Below are 18,574 nucleotides of genomic sequence, written 5' to 3'. Positions count from 1 at the left end.
GGGATAGGCTCCAGCACCGCCATGACCCCGAACAGGATAAGTTATGGAAAATGAATGAATTAAAAATTATATAGGTATTATGGTGAATTATATATGGCACACCTCTACCTAGTAGACATACAAACAGTGCCTGACCACCATTACGTTGAAGCTAACTTTTGGCAGAGTACAAGTCTATGCAATATATTACCAGTACCAGCTGGCAGCCCTGTGTCACATTTTCGGTAAGCCCAGTTTACGCTACATGGAAAGTTAGCGAACAGCTGTTCAGAACATGTTTTGATTAAAATGTGTTTGGTTAAGTTTGTTTCTTGACAGTAGTCGTATTGCCAGAATTTTATTTGGGTAATTAAGCTAAGTCTGCAGAGAACAAATCTGGATTCGTCCAACGTTGACCTCAGTGTGGCTACATCTGACTGACAGGGAGAGATGTCCAGAAAAGATGGCAAAAACTTAGTTTGATCAAACTCCCTCTCTACCTTCCTTTTTTCTTCCCCCTGTGTCTTTGCTCTCACGCACACTGAGGGCTTTTCCACATTTTCTGCTCTGTTTCACTCATTTCATCCAAACATTTTATTAGTTCCCCTCTCATGATGCAATGAGGCGCTCTGGGGGAGTGAGGGATTTGTTGTTCCCTTAAGAAAGAAAAGGAACTTTTGTCTGCTCACCCCTCTGTCACTCCATTATGAGACTGTTTTGAGACAGATTGTTCATGTACCCACATTTATAGGTTCATGAAGTGTGTTAAGAAGGTGACAGCTGCTAATGGCAGCGCAGACTAAACAACTGGTCAATCAGCTTTGTCTGATTTACTTTATAGATGTCAGGGACAATTAGGATGAAGCTAAATGTAAACACCTCCTATACGTCCATCCAGGGTCTCCTACACAAGTGTCATCTTCGCATGATGGCTTCTGCTTTTAGCCACTTATCAGCAGACTGCGAACACTCCAATACACACGTGTCTGCCAGTAAGGACAAACGTGACTTGTAGCGCAGCACTGACTGATGCAGGTTTGTGAAGCTGCTGTCAGCTGATAGGTTGAGGTGATGATATGTTTAAATTTGATTCCTAATTTGCAAGGATACAGAGTTTCATCCAACTCCTCGAGGTGAAAAAAGTTCAACTCAAAGCAGATGACTTTAAAATCATCTGGATGATTAAAATCAGATGATTTGAGAGGCGGGCCTTCTGTGGTCGTCACGACAACAAGTTTTCAGTTGGTAAACAATGGAGGAGAAACTGGTGGTAGCGGTTGCTGGATACCCAGAGCTATACGGCCTGATGATAGACAGCAGGTTGTCAAACTGCCCCTGAGTCATCCTAAAATATGCCTGGAAACGTCCATGATGGAGGAGAAGCTCTTGGACCAACTGGTGGTACTCCCCATGATCCAGCCTAGGGTGACCATATTTTGATTTCCAAAAAAGAGGACACTCGGCCGGCCACGACATAGCCTACTTAAATGATACTCGCAGTTTACTCAAAGATGCCTTATCATTTTAATAGGCCTATAGCCTATTTAAAGTTTATATGTATGGGTAGAAAATTCAGTTATATCACAAAATAATATCTCTCAAAGACAGAAATTCAGATAGGCCCCTACACACACTAGGGTGTGGCGATCCGAGCCCGACGGTACCCGACAGGTGTATAAATTGTAAATTGATTCGGTCAGCTTTCAGTGAAAATGTAGTGTAAAAATAAATAAAATCCTATAGTCTGTCCTGTTTATTGCTTGGGCACTGTTANGAGCACCCACGGCGCACGCCCGGCCTGTTAAATAGCCTGTAACCATAACAACTGTGTGACACAAACTCAGTGCTTTAGTCATTAAATAATGTCGGGCTCAGGTCAGGTTTTGACAGAAATATGTGGCTCGTGCCGCACTCTAACACACACACACACACACACGGAAAACCGGACATTATCATCAATTTATAAAAAAAACCCGGATGCCCCGGACGGGGTGTGAAAAGTGGACATGTCCAGGCAAAAGAGGACGTTTGGTCAGCCTAATCCAGCCTCTTTTTTAGGGTCTCATGTACCCACACAGATCTCTGTTTATCTGCTGACAGCCTCTCACCCTCAACCAGAGCTACAGACAGTACCCTCTTCCTCAGCATGTCAGCAACTACACACTGATTACTGTGAAATAAATAAAAATAAATAAACCATAGATTGATTACATGGGAAGGTTAGGGTAAGGAGTGTTAAGTGTGTTTTTTTTCCTAGTGAGAGAAAAAAAAGTGCAGTGCACCTCACGTTTTGCAACTTGGAAAACAGTTTCTGTGATCATCAGGGGCTTAGAATGCTGACGAAGAAAGAGAACCAAGAAAATTCCTTACGTCCATCAAATGCTCGAGTTCCTCCATGAGTCAGAAGTTATGAAGGACACAAGACATTTACAGAGGCAACACTGTCATTGATGAAGCTAGAAGTAAAATGTGATATTGTCTCAATAAGTTTTTATCTCAGCTTTGTTCTGAAACTCCAGAGGCTTTGTGTAACTTGGAAAACTCAAGACTCCGTCACATTTATCTGATTTAATTGCCGTCAACATGAAGAACATTTTCCACTTGTGTAGAGCGCACAGCATTTTCTTTACGACAAACAGATGCAGATAGCTATCATGGAGCAGCTGTACAGAATATTTACTCAGGTTTTCACTGCTGATGAAGACTTATATATCCACACCTACTCAATGTATAAATATTTGCTGTGTAGCAGCTGCTAGCAACAATATTGACCTCTGGTAGAAGGCTGCACTCGAGAGCTTCCTGGCTACGATATATATCAGTCGGTCCTGTGTTTACAGAGTAAGGAAAAGGCGGAGTAGCGTCTTTATTGCTCTTTTCATTCTAATGACGAAACAGCACATAAACCAACAGGAAGAAAGTGGATAAAATGATAAAGCACGGATGAAGAAACACAATATTTGAACTTTGCTCAAGGCCAGGGAGAGGGTGAAACAGATTTGAGTGCAGGGCTCCTACTGATCGATTGGAGAAGCTGTCTTGCTGACATTTAATAAAAGCTGATAATCCTCAAAACAATAAATCAGTCCATCAACTGCAGAGTAAATCCAGCAGGTATCAGTTGGTGTGTGTGTGTGTACTCATGAGGTTCTTGTGCCAAAGTGTTTGTGCTTGTTAAAATGAATGCGTGCACAAATGTGATGGGCGCAGCACGTCCTCACGGTGAGCACCGTGCCACGTTACGTGTCGAGCACCAGCTTGTTCTGCCAGCAAAGAAGACCTCGAGATACCAGAGAGTTTACAGGAACCTCAGCAGCTCCGCTATCATGTTTCCCCCTCTGACCCGCCGTGGACGTCTGACGATCTGAGTGCTTAAGCCAGGAAAGCTCCCCTCCCCAAAGCCAGACATTCTGCAATTTGTCTCCCTCCTCCTGCTGGATAGGCAGCTGTTTCCACCTCACCACCACGTCCCTCTGCCTCATTTCCCATCATGCAATGTACAACTGCTCCCCTCTGCCGTCCTCACCTTCTCATACATAATGTCCTCACTTTTTCCCTTATTCCCTTCCAGGTGTGTCACCCCCTACTGTTCATGAATGACAACCTCCCAACACACACACACTCTCTCTTCTTGCCTTGTCTTAACACACACACACACACACACACACACACACACAGCCCACCAGCATTCCTATATGGTGAGCTCAGCCAAACACACACACTTTTACACACCCCCAGCCATTTCCTCAAGTGAGCACAGCATGTTATCTCACAGCAAGAGCAGAGCAGCATATTGTTCTTTACATGTGTGTGTGTGAGACAGGAGTGGTTTTAGGTTTCTGCCTCACTAGAGACTCTCTGTTTGCTGGCAATATATATAGAAATGGTAAATGACTGCACTTGTATAGCACTTTTCGAGTCTTCCAACCACTCGAAGCGCTTTTACACTACATGTCCCATCCACCCATTCACACACTGGTGGCCGAGGCTACCGTACATGGTGCCACCTGCTACTCGGTTACCATTCACACGCTGTCACACACCGGCGGAACAGCCATCGGGAGCAGTTTGGGGTTCAGTATCTTTCCCACGGATACTTCAAAAATTGCCAATCTTCCGATCTAATTATGACCCTAGGCCCACCCCGTAGTTTGGGAAATCGGGCAGCGATGCAGCATTGACATTGTAGATGGCAAACAGAGACAAAGCTCCATGAGCAGAAATGGATAAAGAAAGGGGTGTTTTTAATGGCCAGGCGGTTCCCTCGACAAGACCAAAGTTATTTGCATTTACGGTCCAGGTGAATTGAGTTACCTCTGGAGTTCGTTGAGCAGTTTAGTTACAGCAGTTTAGTTACCTTTACAAGTGTAAAGTTGGACACTACATTGTGTTAGTATTACTAAGTAATGCTTGTTGCTTGTTGGGCTTGAGTTTGTCATGGTATGCTTTCAGCATTTTGAGCATGCAGTACCTTTGAGGTTATTCTGGAGAACATTCTGGACAGTATCTGTAATTGTTTTGGATTGTTTTAATAATAATAAACATACACTTCCATAAAGCAAGCATATCTGTCTACTCTCATGTCGATAAGAGTGTTAAAAACTTGAAAAATCTCACTTTAAGGTAGATTTAGAACAGATAAAAAAGGTACTTTGCGATCTCTCACCCCCATGAAGTTAGTGGTATGTCCTCCTCAAGTTGAGTTTGAGGGTTCAGTATCTCAGTGGTTCCAAGGACCACAGTCTTCTGGACAGAGACCTCAGATGTTGTACCTGGAATCTGCTGGAGCCACTCTCCCAGTTTGGGGGTCACCGTCCCGATGGCACCACTGTTGCCTTTATTCTCCGCATCTTTTCTAGCTCCTCTTTCAGCCCTTGGTATTCTTCCAGCTTCTTGTGGTCCTTCTTCCTGATGTTGCCGGCGCTCAGGATTGCTACATCTATCACCACTGCCTTCTTCTGTTGTTTGTCCATCAACATGATGTCCAGTTGGTTAGCCATCACCAGTTTGTCAGTCTGGATCTGGAAGTCCCACAGGATCTTAGCTTGGTCATTGTCAACTACCTTAGGAGGTGTCTTGCATTGTGACCTTGGGACTTCCAGCCCATCCTCAGTGCAGATGTTCCTGTACACTACGCCAGCCACTTGGTAATGGTGTCCCATGTACATGTAGCAGTGATTTGAAATAAATAAATCAAAAGTCAAGTAAATGTTTTGCATTCATTTGATCACCAGTCAAGACACATTGCTTCACCTTGTTGATTTTAAACATGCAATTAAGAGCGTGATAACAGTAACAAACAACTGCATATGTGTTGAGGATTGGATCAGATGATTGATAAACAAAACAAAGATGTTACCATCGGAAACACTGCCGCCCTGACTCATTTTGAAAGAGCACTAGTCAGAGGGGAAACTGCAACCTGGCCAACCAGTGGTGTAATTTCACTCACTCAGTGACAGTCAGGTTCACAGGGCTGTCCCACACTTTGCTGCGGTCCAGCCAAAAAGACTCAAGAACTTGTTGCTACAATGCGATGTTTAAAAAGTCACCCTTAATTACTGCTTCTCCTCACTTTCAGGAGATCACAGATGAACGTGAGTGGTTCAGGTTGTTTTTCTGTACAGTCACATCCACCACTCGTTCATGTGGTGGTTTTTCTGACAGCAGAGACAAGCTGACCAGATGCTGCGGCTCTGCTTCCAAACACGCTGACGTTATCTAAACACAGAGCCGATGCATCAGATGCACCAGTGGTGAAATAATGTTCTCGGTCAAAACACAGAAATCAGCCTTGTCTGTTTCATTCCACTGTGACAGCCAAGTTTGAAACACAACCAGCTGTTCACAGTCAGGGTGTGTTACATCTCCTCAAAGCCTCCTTCAGGGTCTGTTGCACCAGCACTGATACAATGTGGCATGTGGTTTGATACTGACCTTGAGAAAACCTGCACAGCTATCAGCGCTGCACTGTTGACCTGAGCTGTGTTCTTTGCCAAAGGGGCCGACTATCAACGCTAAGCTCCGTCTATCTCTCTGACAGGACCACATGGAACGTGACAGCTTGACCCACAACCTATGTGGGTCAGCTGCAGCACCATGTGGTTAAGAGTATGAGATAGAGGTATCTGCTCACGATGGTGATTAGCCGTTTCCATGTCGCTGATTGTGTTTGGAAAGAGGAAAAAGAGCCACTGCTGCAGGTCAGCACTGATCATAGACAGGGGCGTAGCACCAAATTCTGGGCCCTGTGCATCAGCAGTCTCTGTCGGCCCCCTGTCCTTCCTCTCTTGATCCATGTCTCTCTCATGTCCAATGTCCCCATAGCAGGCGAGCTGCTCAAAGTCTAAATATGCCATTTCATCAAGGTCCATCTGAACCGCTCATAGTCTGGCCCCTCCCCTGGGACTACTTTTCCCTGGGAGACCCTACCAGGCACTATTAGCCCCGAAAAACACCGCTCCCAGGATTACAAGGACATGCAAACCCCTCCACCACGTTTAATTGGCGATTCTTGGAGGAGATTGTGACCGGACGAATAAGATCGCGGATACAAGTGGCCTAAGTTTCCTCTGATGGTTGTCTGGGCTCAGCCTTAGAGATAGGGTAAGAAGCTCGGAGTGGACCCGCTGCTCCTTCATGTCGAAAGGGTTCAGTTGAGGTGGTTCGGGCATCTGATCAGGATCCTCCTGGGTGCCTCCCGTTTGAGTTGTTCTGGCCACGTCCCACTGGTAGGAGGCCCCGGGGCAGACCCAGAACAACTTGGAGAGATCATATATCTCATCTGGCCTGGGAACACTTTGGGGTCCCCCAGGAGAGGCTGGAAAGAGTCGCTGGGGTTAGGGTTAGGATGGATGGATGGATGGATGGATGGATGGATGGATGGCAAACAAAACCAAACTTTTAATTCCAGTTTTTTTAAGGGTCCCCCTGCTACTGGGGCCCTGGATAACTAGTCCCACATTCCCCCCGACTATAACAGCCGTGCAAATAGACGATGAAATGTGAACTCTGGATCCTGATGATGTCTGACATTCAAACTTGATCTCAATCATCTCAGCAGTCAGGCTGCCAGATCACCAGTTACATTTTGGCAGCTCTCCCATCAGTGAGTTTGTCAGTGACAGCGGCGCCTGACTTAAAACAAAGACTCCTCAAGTCTTATCACAGGAGAGGAGGCAGACACTCAGAACAGACAACAACCAGCTCATTTATCCGCACGCCGCCGACTTTGAAGTGCGTCGAGTCGTGTCATGCCTCACCGACGTGTTGGTTCATTTTGTTTTGTCTGAAGTCATGTCAAAAAAACCCACGTTAGAGAAAAGTCCAAAACCTGGAAAGAGTGAGATGGTCCAACGATGACTCAATGAGCAGCGGACATCTGGATTTCTGTTTTGGTTCAAAGCAGAGGAACACGATGCTGTGACTCTTTGTTTGTGATCCAAACACAACATATTGGTTTATGAACGGAGACAGAACTCACACAGGATCACAGGGGCAACAAGTGCAATGTAGTTAAAATAATTAATGATAATACTGGAGGCAGTCAATCAACTGATCAACACCACAGTGATTAATTCATCTAGTGCTTAATCATCTGGCATCATCAGTGTGCTGCTCCTGTGCTTCTTTCAAAATTTCTTTGTGCTTTTTCTGAGATAAGGTTTCCAAATTAAAGTTAGTACAATTAAACAAAAACATCTGTTAGACTGAACAAAATCCTCATGAGCTACTGCAGGGTTAGTGGGTTAATTCGCTAAATGGGTAGGCTATGCTAATGAGTAAACTTGCCAATAGACAAGAATATTAGCGAGTTAGCTTGCTAAGAAGGTAGGCTATGCTAACAAGTAAGCTTGCTTGACTAGATTTTTGTTGACAGAGATTAAGGATAATATTTTTCAGTTGCAAATACTGCAATCACCACATTTTCACAGCCTGCCTAGTTAGCAAGCTAACTCGCTAATATTCTAGTCTATTGGCAAGTTTACTCGATAGTGTAGACTGCCTAGTTAGTTAGAAAGCTAACTCACTAATATTCTAGTCTATTGGCAAGTTTACTCGATAGTGTAGACTGCCTAGTTACTTAGAAAGCTAACTCACTAATATTCTAGTCTATTGGCAAGTTCACTCATTAGCATAGCCTATGTAGTTAGCAAGCTAACTCGCTAACATTTTAGTTTATTGGCAAGTTTACTCATTAGCATATAAGCATTAGCATATAAATAACTGTAATGGGACCATTTGCAATCACCACATTTTCACAGCCTACCTAGTTAGCAAGCTAACTCACTAACATTCCAGTCTATTGGAAAGTTTACTTATTAGCATAGCCTGCCTAGTTAGCAAGCTAACTCGCTAATATTCTAGTCTATTGGCAAGTTTACTCATTAGCATAGCCAACCTCCTTATCAAGCTAACTCATCAATATTCTACTCTCTTGGCAAGTTTATTTATTAGCATAGTCTACCTAGTTGGCAAGCTAACTCACTAATATTGTAGTTTACTGCCAAGTTTACTCATTAGCATATAAGCATTAGCATATTAGCAACTGTAATGGGACCATTTTTTAACAGACCTCATCATATCAAATGACCTGTAGTGACCTGTGGGATAATCACAGCCTCATGAAACTTTACAGGCACAAACTAGAGACCTGGGGCATTCAGAGGATGTTTTACTTTCATAGGTATATTGACAATAAGGGGGTTTCTTAGCAGTTTCTGATACCAAATCACAGAGTGGATTTTTCAGTAGTGTTCCTCAAGGTCTTAACAAATGCTCAAATTTAGCACCCAAACAGTGTACAAATTGTATCAACCCAAAAATTGCTAACCACCTCCATGTGGCATATACTGTTGACCTCATATATCCCCATAAAGATCCTGTGTCCCCTAAAAAAGCCAAAAATAGGTCTCTGTGGGTTTCGTAGGGTTAAACTGCTGGCTTTCAAAGCTAATTTTCCACCCTGTTCTCTGTTTTGGAAGTAAAAACACTCCACCAGCAGCTCTCTACCGGTCACCAGTGAAGGTCAAATATGACCTCATGCACCTTTAAAGAAGGTTGCTGGTGTGTTGTTGTTCACTGTGGTTCTGTGTGTTTTCAGAGTATTGAACGAGAGGAGCCAATAGAGGTGGACCCCGCCCCAACACATGCTGGACTGGAGAATGGACACGCTGTCACCACAGGTAATGTCACAAAAACAGGATTAAATGATGAAGTGGTGACATTTTAGATCGAAAAGGTCAAAAGTCAACTTTACTGTGACATCATAATGTTCTGCAAAAACACTTTTCTGGCCATTAGGTAGCACCGTAAGTCAGGAACAGAAGGGGAGACATTTGGTCAGATACTGAATTGGTGACTCTGGTATAGAAATACACTAAAAATACTTTCATTAATGGAATCATTTTTTACCTTTTTATCCATCCAGAGAATTCAGAGTTGGTACATGGTAAAATTTCTCCACCCAATGACTTCCCACACGAGCACACGGCCCCTGTCGCCATGCGGATGCCCCATCTGCCCATCACTGCCACGACCAAAACAGCAGAAATAAAGGGCCCTGACTCTCCCAGCAGCCCTGTTCGTTCTCGTTCCCCTCCACTCTCCGACGCCTCACCTACTGGCCAATCAGCTGCTAGCTCCAACCAGATCCAACCAATAGAGGAGTCTCCAATTCAACCAGGTGAATTGTTTGTTTATTTATTTATTTATTTTTTACATGGCTGCAGCAAAATATACCTCTAACTTTCAGTTTCCTTTTCCTTTGTTGCTGTTAGTATCTTCTACATGGACACCTACACCTGTCAGAACTCTGGGATCTCCCCGCCTTCAGGGTAAGCTTTCAGACACATGTTCTCTCCTGCTTGCTCAGCTGGCACCAGACATCAATATGATGACAAAAAGACATTGGACTGTAACGTCAGATAGATGTCAAATTTTGGTTGGAATGAAAATCAGGTTGATGTATTTTAAATGTCTAATGACGTTAGAATTTCACGACATGATGTTTTGCAGACGCTGAGTTTTGTTCTTCATACCTTACGACTAAATGTCTGTGTTCTACATTAACATGACGTTGGCATTAGACTTTTGGAAGATGCTGGATTTGGGTTTAACAACACAACTTAAAACCAACAAAATATCAACGTCATTTGTCGTCAGTATTCTACATCAAATTGACGTTGGTATTAGACGTTGTCCTGACATTGAATTTTGGTCACCTAGCATCACAACCGAAATTCAACCAAATATCTTCATCTAATGACACTGGCGGCCAGCTGGGAAATGACAATATCACGGATATGTGAAATGTCCAAAAAATAGTTGTTAAATGTGCAAAAAATATTATTAAAATGTCTAAAAGATATTTGTAAAAAGTCAGAAAAATATTTGCAAAATGTCCAAAAATATCAGTAAAATGCCTGAAAAATATTTGTAAAACATCAGAAAAATGTTATTAAAATGTCCAGAAAATATTATTAAAATGTCCGAAAAATATTTGGTAAATGTTTGAAAAATATTTGTATTATGTCCAAAAAAATTTAGTAAAAACTCTAAAAGAAAAATATTTAAGTAAAATGTCTGTGTCTTGCAGAGAAAGCAAACTCAGCCCCGCCCAAGTCTGTGACCTACTCAGGGTTATTGCAGAATGACAGGTGAGCAAAAAGTGACTCATGAACCATGTCCTTTAGGATAAGTTAAATGTGTTTTGCTTTGTCTGACCCTTCTGTGCTCCCATCCTTTAGAGACAATGATATAAGCAGTGGCAGATCCTTCGGGCAGGTAGGAGAGAAGAGGCTGGTGAGGTCGCAGACTCTACCACGAAACATTGGCGCTCAGGCTCGTCGATCTATCTTTGAAAGACTGGACTCTGAAGCCAGTAACAGGTACATGCTGCATCTGGGGCACATGGGAATTGTAGTAGATATGAGGCTCCTCAACACTGAATCTGTATTCATGCCCTGCTTCTGTTTACATACAGTCGCCCCAAACCAGTGGAGTCTAAACCCAAACTGAAGCGGTCTCAGAGTTTTGGAGTTTCCAGCGCCAGCAGCATCAAACAGATTCTTCTCGAGTGGTGTCGCTCCAAGACCATAGGCTACCAGGTAACACAGTGTTGTCCACGTTCAGCCTATTCAGAGACACATGTTCTAACATTTGGTCCAAATACTATAAGTTGCTACCAGGCTCCACACAAGACCAAAGCTTCAAGTACTGCGCCTGTTGAGCTCACTTGCACAAATATTACCTTACTGACCATATTCCAAAGCAGATCATAGTTGATTTTGCGAAATGACTTGTTTAAGTATCAGGATTTAATCCAGTCAGTTCTATTGGTACCATCCACAACTTTTCACAGTGGGAACGGAAGAAATACGAACCATACCGTACTGCTTGGAGGAACCCAGGCTCTACTGCACAGACAATAAAAATAATACATGTGTTAAAATCTCCAGCGTGGTCCTTTAGTTTTGGATGAGATGTAAAAGTAATCTGTTTTAAATGAGCCTAACTCCGATCTGTCTATTCACATAACTCTAACCTGTCAGCACACACTGCAGCCCTAATGTGCTAATCATCTACCTCTCAACCGTAGAGGTGTATGGAAGTGAGGGTCCCAGTGAATAGAGGGGTGTATGTGTGGTTGAGCCAGTTCGAGTCATGGTCGAGAACACCGACACATTGCTGCACTCTGGTACCCTTTTCCTCACAGCAGCCCGTGCCAGCCGCTCCATGTGGCTTCAGTTATAGTCAAGCCAGGCAAAGCCAAGACTCTTATTAACTGGAAGCAAACACACACACACGAGAGAGAGAGAGAGAGATGTTCATCAGATGACTTGACATGTTGCTTTTCATTCAAAGCAAACTCCAGACTAATAAAGGGCAGCCTTGAAATGACATGATTTCAAAAGCATGTAACAGACTGAAAGCAGAGAGAGGAAGGAACGTCTGTTTTATCTATCATAATTATGGGCTAGACAGTGAACGGGGAGATGGCTTCATGAAGCTCCAACCAGCTGCCAGTCAGTTTTACAACTCATCTTCTTTTACCCCCTTCAATCCTTCAGCTCTTTCTACTTTCCTCTCTGCACACAAAGCCTGAGACGACAAAGAAAGCCACTCTCTGCCACATCATCACCAAATCTCCTCTGTTTCTCTGCAGAACATCGACATCCAGAACTTCTCGTCCAGCTGGAGCGATGGGATGGCTTTCTGCGCTCTGGTCCACTCCTTCTTCCCCACTGAGTTTGATTACAACTCTCTGTCGCCCGCCAACCGCAAACACAACTTTGAGCTGGCCTTTGGAACTGCAGAGTGAGTGACATCAGAGTCTGACGAATAGGAAGCTTTTAAGAAGGGTTCCTGATATGATGGATATGAAGTACTTCATTAATAACATATTCACTGTAGAGTTGATCGACCTCATTAAGGGCTGAAGAGCTAACATTCATAAGGGTGGTTGGTCTTCATCACATGACATGCGGTGCGCGCTGCTGTGTTCCAAAAGTTGAACTTATCTCAGGGTGCAGCCGTCGTGTCCAGGAAAATAGGCGCCTGGGAACGTGTGCGCACTCAACGGCGTCGCTCTGCCATGTATCTACACTGAAAACAATGGATTTGAGGGCACAAAAACATGGCATGTGTACAGCCCCTAAACCCTCCACTACACCACTGATGGGGAGGAATTTTTATCACACAGTGCTGTTTTAGGGGTTTTCCCAAATTAACAAGAATAAAACTCTGCATATCAATAGTTTTTTTTAAGCCTCTGTGCCGGCAATAACTGTGGCAGGAGGGATTATGTTAATACATATGTCCAGAAGTCTGTCTGCCTGTCTCGTGAATACCTTAAGAGCTCAAGAACGCCTTGAGGGATATTTTTCAAATTTGGTGCAAGTGTCCACTTGAACTCAAGGGTGAATTGCATAGAATTTGGTTGCTGCAGTTTAAAGGTCAAGGTCACTCCGTACATTTATGTGCACAGTTAAAGGGAAATTTCGGTTTATTACAACCTGTCTCCTATCGTCCTAAATTTGTTTCAAGTGACTAGTGACATAAAAATAATAGTTAGCATGTTAGCTGTTAGCCTAGATACAGCCGGGGCACATAGTAGCGTCAGACCTGTTAAAACGTAAGTGAACGGGCAACCTTCAAGTGCAAAGTTAGTCAACTAAACAAGCTTTTTTTCCACAAAGACCGCCTCATATCGTTAGGATAAATGTCAGAGAACATATAGAAAACGACATGTAAACGTGTTGTCTTACCTTACCGTGCTGCCATGTTTGTTTACCATTTAGCTCTGCTTTCCAAAGCGCGGTCTGACGCTACTATGCACCCCGGCTGTATCTAGGCTAACGGCTAACATGCTAACTATTATTTTTATGTCACTAGTCACTTGAAACAAATTTAGGACGATAGGAGACAGGTTGAAATAAACCGAAATTTCCCTTTAAGTCGAGCTACAGTTACAGTTCAACTAGGCCATTTAATTGGACAACTGTCCTTGTCCCAGTATACAATCGATTTATTGACGACAGAAGTATGTCAGACTCCACCATGATAGGTGGAGATATGCCCCCTTTCAGCTTGTTAGTATTGGACCTTTTTCCAGTTGACCTATTACGTCACAGACCAAACAATGGACAAACAAGTTAGCTATGGTTAGCTAGCAGCTAACTGGTACCATGGTGGACAACTCTGTACATTTTGTCTGTCCAAAAACTCTACAGCTCTGGATGTAGATTTCTCCATGTTGTTAGCAGCTTCTTCTTCTGTTACACATTTAATGCTTTCTGACTTTGGTGGAAACTGTGCAGCATGCTCAGAGCGCCTTGGCCAGTTTGGGTCTGACTGACTGTATACATGCAGGAGGAATTCAACTCCCAGTCGCAGTATCTGGGTGTGTTAGTGTGAGAAATTGATTTATTACGATATATTAGGCTGCGCCGCTAGCCCAGCACCTGCTAACCTTTGCTCACCTTTTTTCTCTGACAACTTAAGATCCAGACGTTCAGGAGGTTTTTCCAGGAGCTGATTTATCCACAGAGGTCTCTTCCTCTCCAAAACAAACAGACTCAGTTATCTAAAGTGGTAAACACACTGAATAAAGCAGCTTCACATTAAAAGTCAGTGTTTTTTCGACGCCCTCGATGCTAAGGGGCTGCTAACTACAGTGGCTTTTGCAAAAACATGAATGTCCTTATGTAGAGCCAGTGTTTGGTTTGTCTGTTCTGGGCTACTGTAGAAACATGGCGATCTCCATAAACAAGGACCCACTCCCTATGTAGATATACACAGCTCATACTAAGGTAACGAAAATATGACGATTCTTATTTTCAGGTGATTATACACTAAGGAAAGCATACTTATATCAGCCTAAATCCTACACACTGGACCTTTAAGTTGTTTCTGTCCACGTAAAGGTTACCTATCTCTGCTTCTGTCACTTGTTTCCCAGAGAGTTAATCAGCTGTGATTATTTTTTCACACCCTGATAATATGTTTTCCAAAATGTTAAGCTGTTCCTTTAAAGCCACAGGAGACATTGAATTTAACTCAATGGTCTCGTTATGCAACAGCAGAAACACTTGTGTGTCAGCAGAGTCAGTTGTGGTCTCTGATTTTTATTGAATCAGCCTTAAAGTATTTATTGGCCATAACTGCATCAACAATGCGAGTCTTAACTTCACTGTGGCTGAATGTCTCTTAATGTGTTTTCTTTACTTGTTTTTGTTTCACAGACCTCTGCAAAGTTTTTATTTTACACGCCAGAACACACACGCTTTACATCCCGTCTGCTCCACCACACTCTTTTCTTTTATGTGTTTGGTGGAAGGTGCACTGACTCCAAGGCTTCACAGAGCTCAGCTTAACAGACGCTGGACATAAAGACATTACACAGGCCTCAAGCATGGCCACGCAAATACTTTATGTCAGGGCTTAAAGACGCTCGATATAAGAATGTGTTATTCGATGGCTGCAGAATTAAGCTGATTTGAGTGACAAACAGAATTCACTTGGTAGCAGAATCAATCCTTCGTGCGTCGTGGCAGCTTTACATTTGACCTCTTAAAGAGATCACAGAGAGGAGACTTATAGGACAGTAAATATATATGAATTATTACATGCATTGTGATGTTCTTTAACATCTCAAAACATGTTTGTTAGAAAGGAAAAGTCTGTTTTCATCAGGGCTGTCTAAGACACAAGGCTGTTTTGGGATCTTTTCTTGATCCTCTTTACATCAGAAAATAAATATGCAACAATTTCGACAATCCATTAATTGTTTAGTTCAAGCAAAAAAAAAAATTCAAACATTCTCTGGTTTTAGCTTTTCAAATGTGAGGATATTCTGTTTTCGTCTGTTCTGTATCACTGTAAACTGAATATCTTTATATTTTAGACGACTGATTTTAATTTGTCACTTTGGGCTTTAGGAAATCGTCACTGTTCCACTATTTCCGGACCATCTGTAGAGAAATCAGTAGATTAAACCTTAAAATGATTCAGCTGTCACATTGACCCTCTGTAGCTACACCTTGCATTAAAATCCGTCTTATATCCAGATTGGATCTAGATTTAACCTGGTCACATGGACACCTGGTATTAACATGTGTCTCCAGTGTCATCGTCTGTTCCACTAATGTGTCCTCATCGCAACTGGCACTGTTGGTGAAGTCCATTGCTAACGTTAGCATCTTGATCCCCTTTACTAGAGCAAAAAGTAGGTTGATTACTGAGAGTAGGTGTTTCTGTGGTGATCTGGAGAATTCAAGGATGAGGCTGATCACGGAGTTCTTTCTTAATGCACATTTAATTACGAGCTTGGATCAGCATGGCTACATGCAGAAGCTATGTGATGACTGTGAACAGAGAGAGACACAGCTTATATAGGATGGTGGCACTATATTATTACCTAAAATGGTGCTCTGACACATTTAACTTGACCTTGGTCCAACTTGTCCATTCATCAGTAAGCCTAGCACTTCTGACGCCATGACGTCTGTCATAACGGAACATGACCTCCAGGGGTCTTGACCAAGTATCCACTGGTCAGTGGAGATGTAAAAATACAAACTAACAATTACCACACGAAATAGAGTGTTGCAGTGATGATGTTTTTTGTAGGCTGACGTGGAAGTTAGCATCGTCCTGGTTCTGTCAACAAAAAGCTGATAGGATTCAGGGTTCCCACAGTCATGGAAAACCTGGAGGTCTCGAACATTCTCAGGTTCAAGCTTTTCTGTTTTTGTCTCTTCACTGTAAACTGAATATCTTTACATATCCTAATCCTAATCCTACTGATTCTAATATGTCACTTTGGGCTTTAGGAAATTGTTATTGTTTCCCCATTTGCAACGTGGTAGTTAGCGTCACCTTGGTCCCCTAGACAAAAACCTGGAAAAGTCATGGAAGTAGTAAAACTCATTGGAAGTTTTGGAAAAGTCATGGAATTGTATTGTTTGTAATGAAATTAATAGTTACAGTAATCTTCTTAGATAACCAAATTTAGATAACCAAACTTATTTGACGCTTGAAACAAAACTTGCACGGGTCTCATTTTCCATGACTTATAGCGGCCAAGCCTTCTACTTCTAAACGTTACGTGTATATGTGACGTAGTGTGGTGGTGTTTGTTATGGGAAGTGAGACTCTCAGACAGGTGATAGTGATTTGGTAGTCAGGCCTCTGCTCCTCAGAGTTGATCTCAACTAATTAGTGGCAGCAGCTGACTGATTCATCACACCTGGTAGGAATCTGTCTGTGTCTGAATCTGCTCTGTGAAACACTCACGTCAGTAGCACTGATGATCGTCAAGGACTGAAACGTCTGCTGCTGTTTCTGTGGCTTCCTTGCCCAGTTATATTGGTGTGCAGGTGTCTCCTCTGCCATCCTTTTGCACCCAAGACAATTTTTGTTGCCCCAAGTATGCACAGTTTCTCAGTCTTGACCCTGTACAGTTGAACTATACTCTTGCAGCAAAAGTCTTCCCCTCTGACTTGTGATTCTCTGTCTGTGCCCTCAGAGTGAAGGCAAGCTGCGACCGGCTGATCGAGGTGGAGGACATGATGATCATGGGTCGTAAACCAGACCCCATGTGTGTCTTCACCTACGTCCAGTCCCTCTACAACCACCTGCGCAAGTTTGAGTGAAGCTCAGAATCAGAGGATCTAAATTTTCTGCACAGTTCTCCTTTTATACTCAACATTTTTCAACCTCTTCATTCTCTGTACCCAACTTTGAGCTGAGTGGAGACCCAGAGCTGCTGTGGGAGCACTTTGAAAAGACTACAGCTCCTCCTGGTGGTGGATTAATGAACATTCACCCACACGCTGCAGGATATCACTCCACAGACACATAGTGGAGACTCACGGGGATAATACTGTGTGTGTGTGTGTGTGTGTGTGTGTGTGTGTGTGCGCTGAGATGATGAATTTACACACAAATATCAGGGTTGGTCTGTTAACAGTAGTTTATTTCTGTATGTGTGTGTAGTTGAGATATATTGGACGAAGAGTGCTGTGTTGTATAAATCCTTATTATCACCACATGTTTGAGAGTGAGTGTCTGTATTAACCTTTAATGTTGCACCAGAGGAGGATGTGTGTTTCACAGATGTCACTGAATAATTAAACTGTAGGCTGTAGGCCACTGTGGGGCTAAAGATCTGATGAAATACAGTGGAGCTGTTTGCTGACTGATTTTACATCCACATATGCTGTGACACTGAGATGATGCTGAGACATGGAAAATGAACTCAATAAATTTTACTGTCTGACACCGATATGTGGACACTGTGTTTCTTACTGGGCATCATAGAGACGAGTTTATGCATCGTTATAACAAAGGAAACATGTCAGTACACTAATATTTTAAAGAGGAAATTGAGGAAAAAAGAGGCAAAAATATACATTTCAACATCCTGGAGTCTGACATCGTACGCACACTGTTAGATTACATCTGTATTTAAGTCTATTTTCCATTCACAAGAAAGAACAATTCAGTCAGCAGAGATTAGGATTGTTATTGGTCTCCTGCACAACTCTTATTATTATTTATTAATACAACAGTGCCTCAGATGTTATCACAGAATTCAGTATTTGCTCATTATATAATGCAGTGATACTCAACTTACAGTCTGTGGGCCAAATATGGTCCCCGGTAGGGTGCTGGGTGGCCCTTCAACCATTTTCTAATTCACTGTGAAAATAAACTGATCCACATAGGGATTTTTTTTGTACTTTTAATATACATTAAACTGCTTTTATAGAGGGAATCACCTCGTTGTTTACAAATACTTCCGGGTAGAAAACCAGCAAAGTTTAGCTACATATATATATATATATATATAGGCCTATCACATTTTTCACGTCACTATATCACCGTTTAGACTAATCTGATGTTTGTAAAGTCTATCAACACAATGATTGAACAAACATTACTATTTCTGTGTGCACGTTTTGTAATTAATAACATGGTTATCGTAGATTAGCTGGGCTAACTGTTAGCTGTTAGCCATTAGCCGTTAGCGGTGTCTGTAGTAACTCAGTAACTCAATAAACGGTCCGTGAAAAAAATATTTTTTCCAGCG

At 42.6% G+C, this 18,574-nt stretch overlaps 1 protein-coding gene across 1 annotated transcript in view; it reads left to right on the top strand.

The window, feature by feature from the left end:
* smtnl (smoothelin, like) overlaps positions 1-17,761 on the top strand; it is a 38,581-nt gene extending 20,820 nt beyond the window's left edge. The window contains exons 3-10 of the mRNA XM_050067109.1: positions 9,083-9,164; positions 9,410-9,664; positions 9,759-9,815; positions 10,577-10,637; positions 10,728-10,868; positions 10,964-11,087; positions 12,146-12,297; positions 17,009-17,761. Coding sequence (XP_049923066.1) covers positions 9,083-9,164; positions 9,410-9,664; positions 9,759-9,815; positions 10,577-10,637; positions 10,728-10,868; positions 10,964-11,087; positions 12,146-12,297; positions 17,009-17,135 — 999 coding nt within the window. The 3' untranslated portion in view covers positions 17,136-17,761. The remainder of the gene's footprint in view (positions 1-9,082; positions 9,165-9,409; positions 9,665-9,758; positions 9,816-10,576; positions 10,638-10,727; positions 10,869-10,963; positions 11,088-12,145; positions 12,298-17,008) is intronic.
* The last annotated feature ends 813 nt before the right edge of the window (positions 17,762-18,574 follow it).

Source organism: Epinephelus moara, chromosome 2, assembly GCF_006386435.1.
Source record: "Epinephelus moara isolate mb chromosome 2, YSFRI_EMoa_1.0, whole genome shotgun sequence".
Lineage (NCBI taxonomy): Eukaryota > Metazoa > Chordata > Actinopteri > Perciformes > Serranidae > Epinephelus > Epinephelus moara.
The sequence above is the reverse complement of the archived record's forward strand: the minus strand, read 5'-3'. Positions and strand labels throughout refer to the sequence as shown.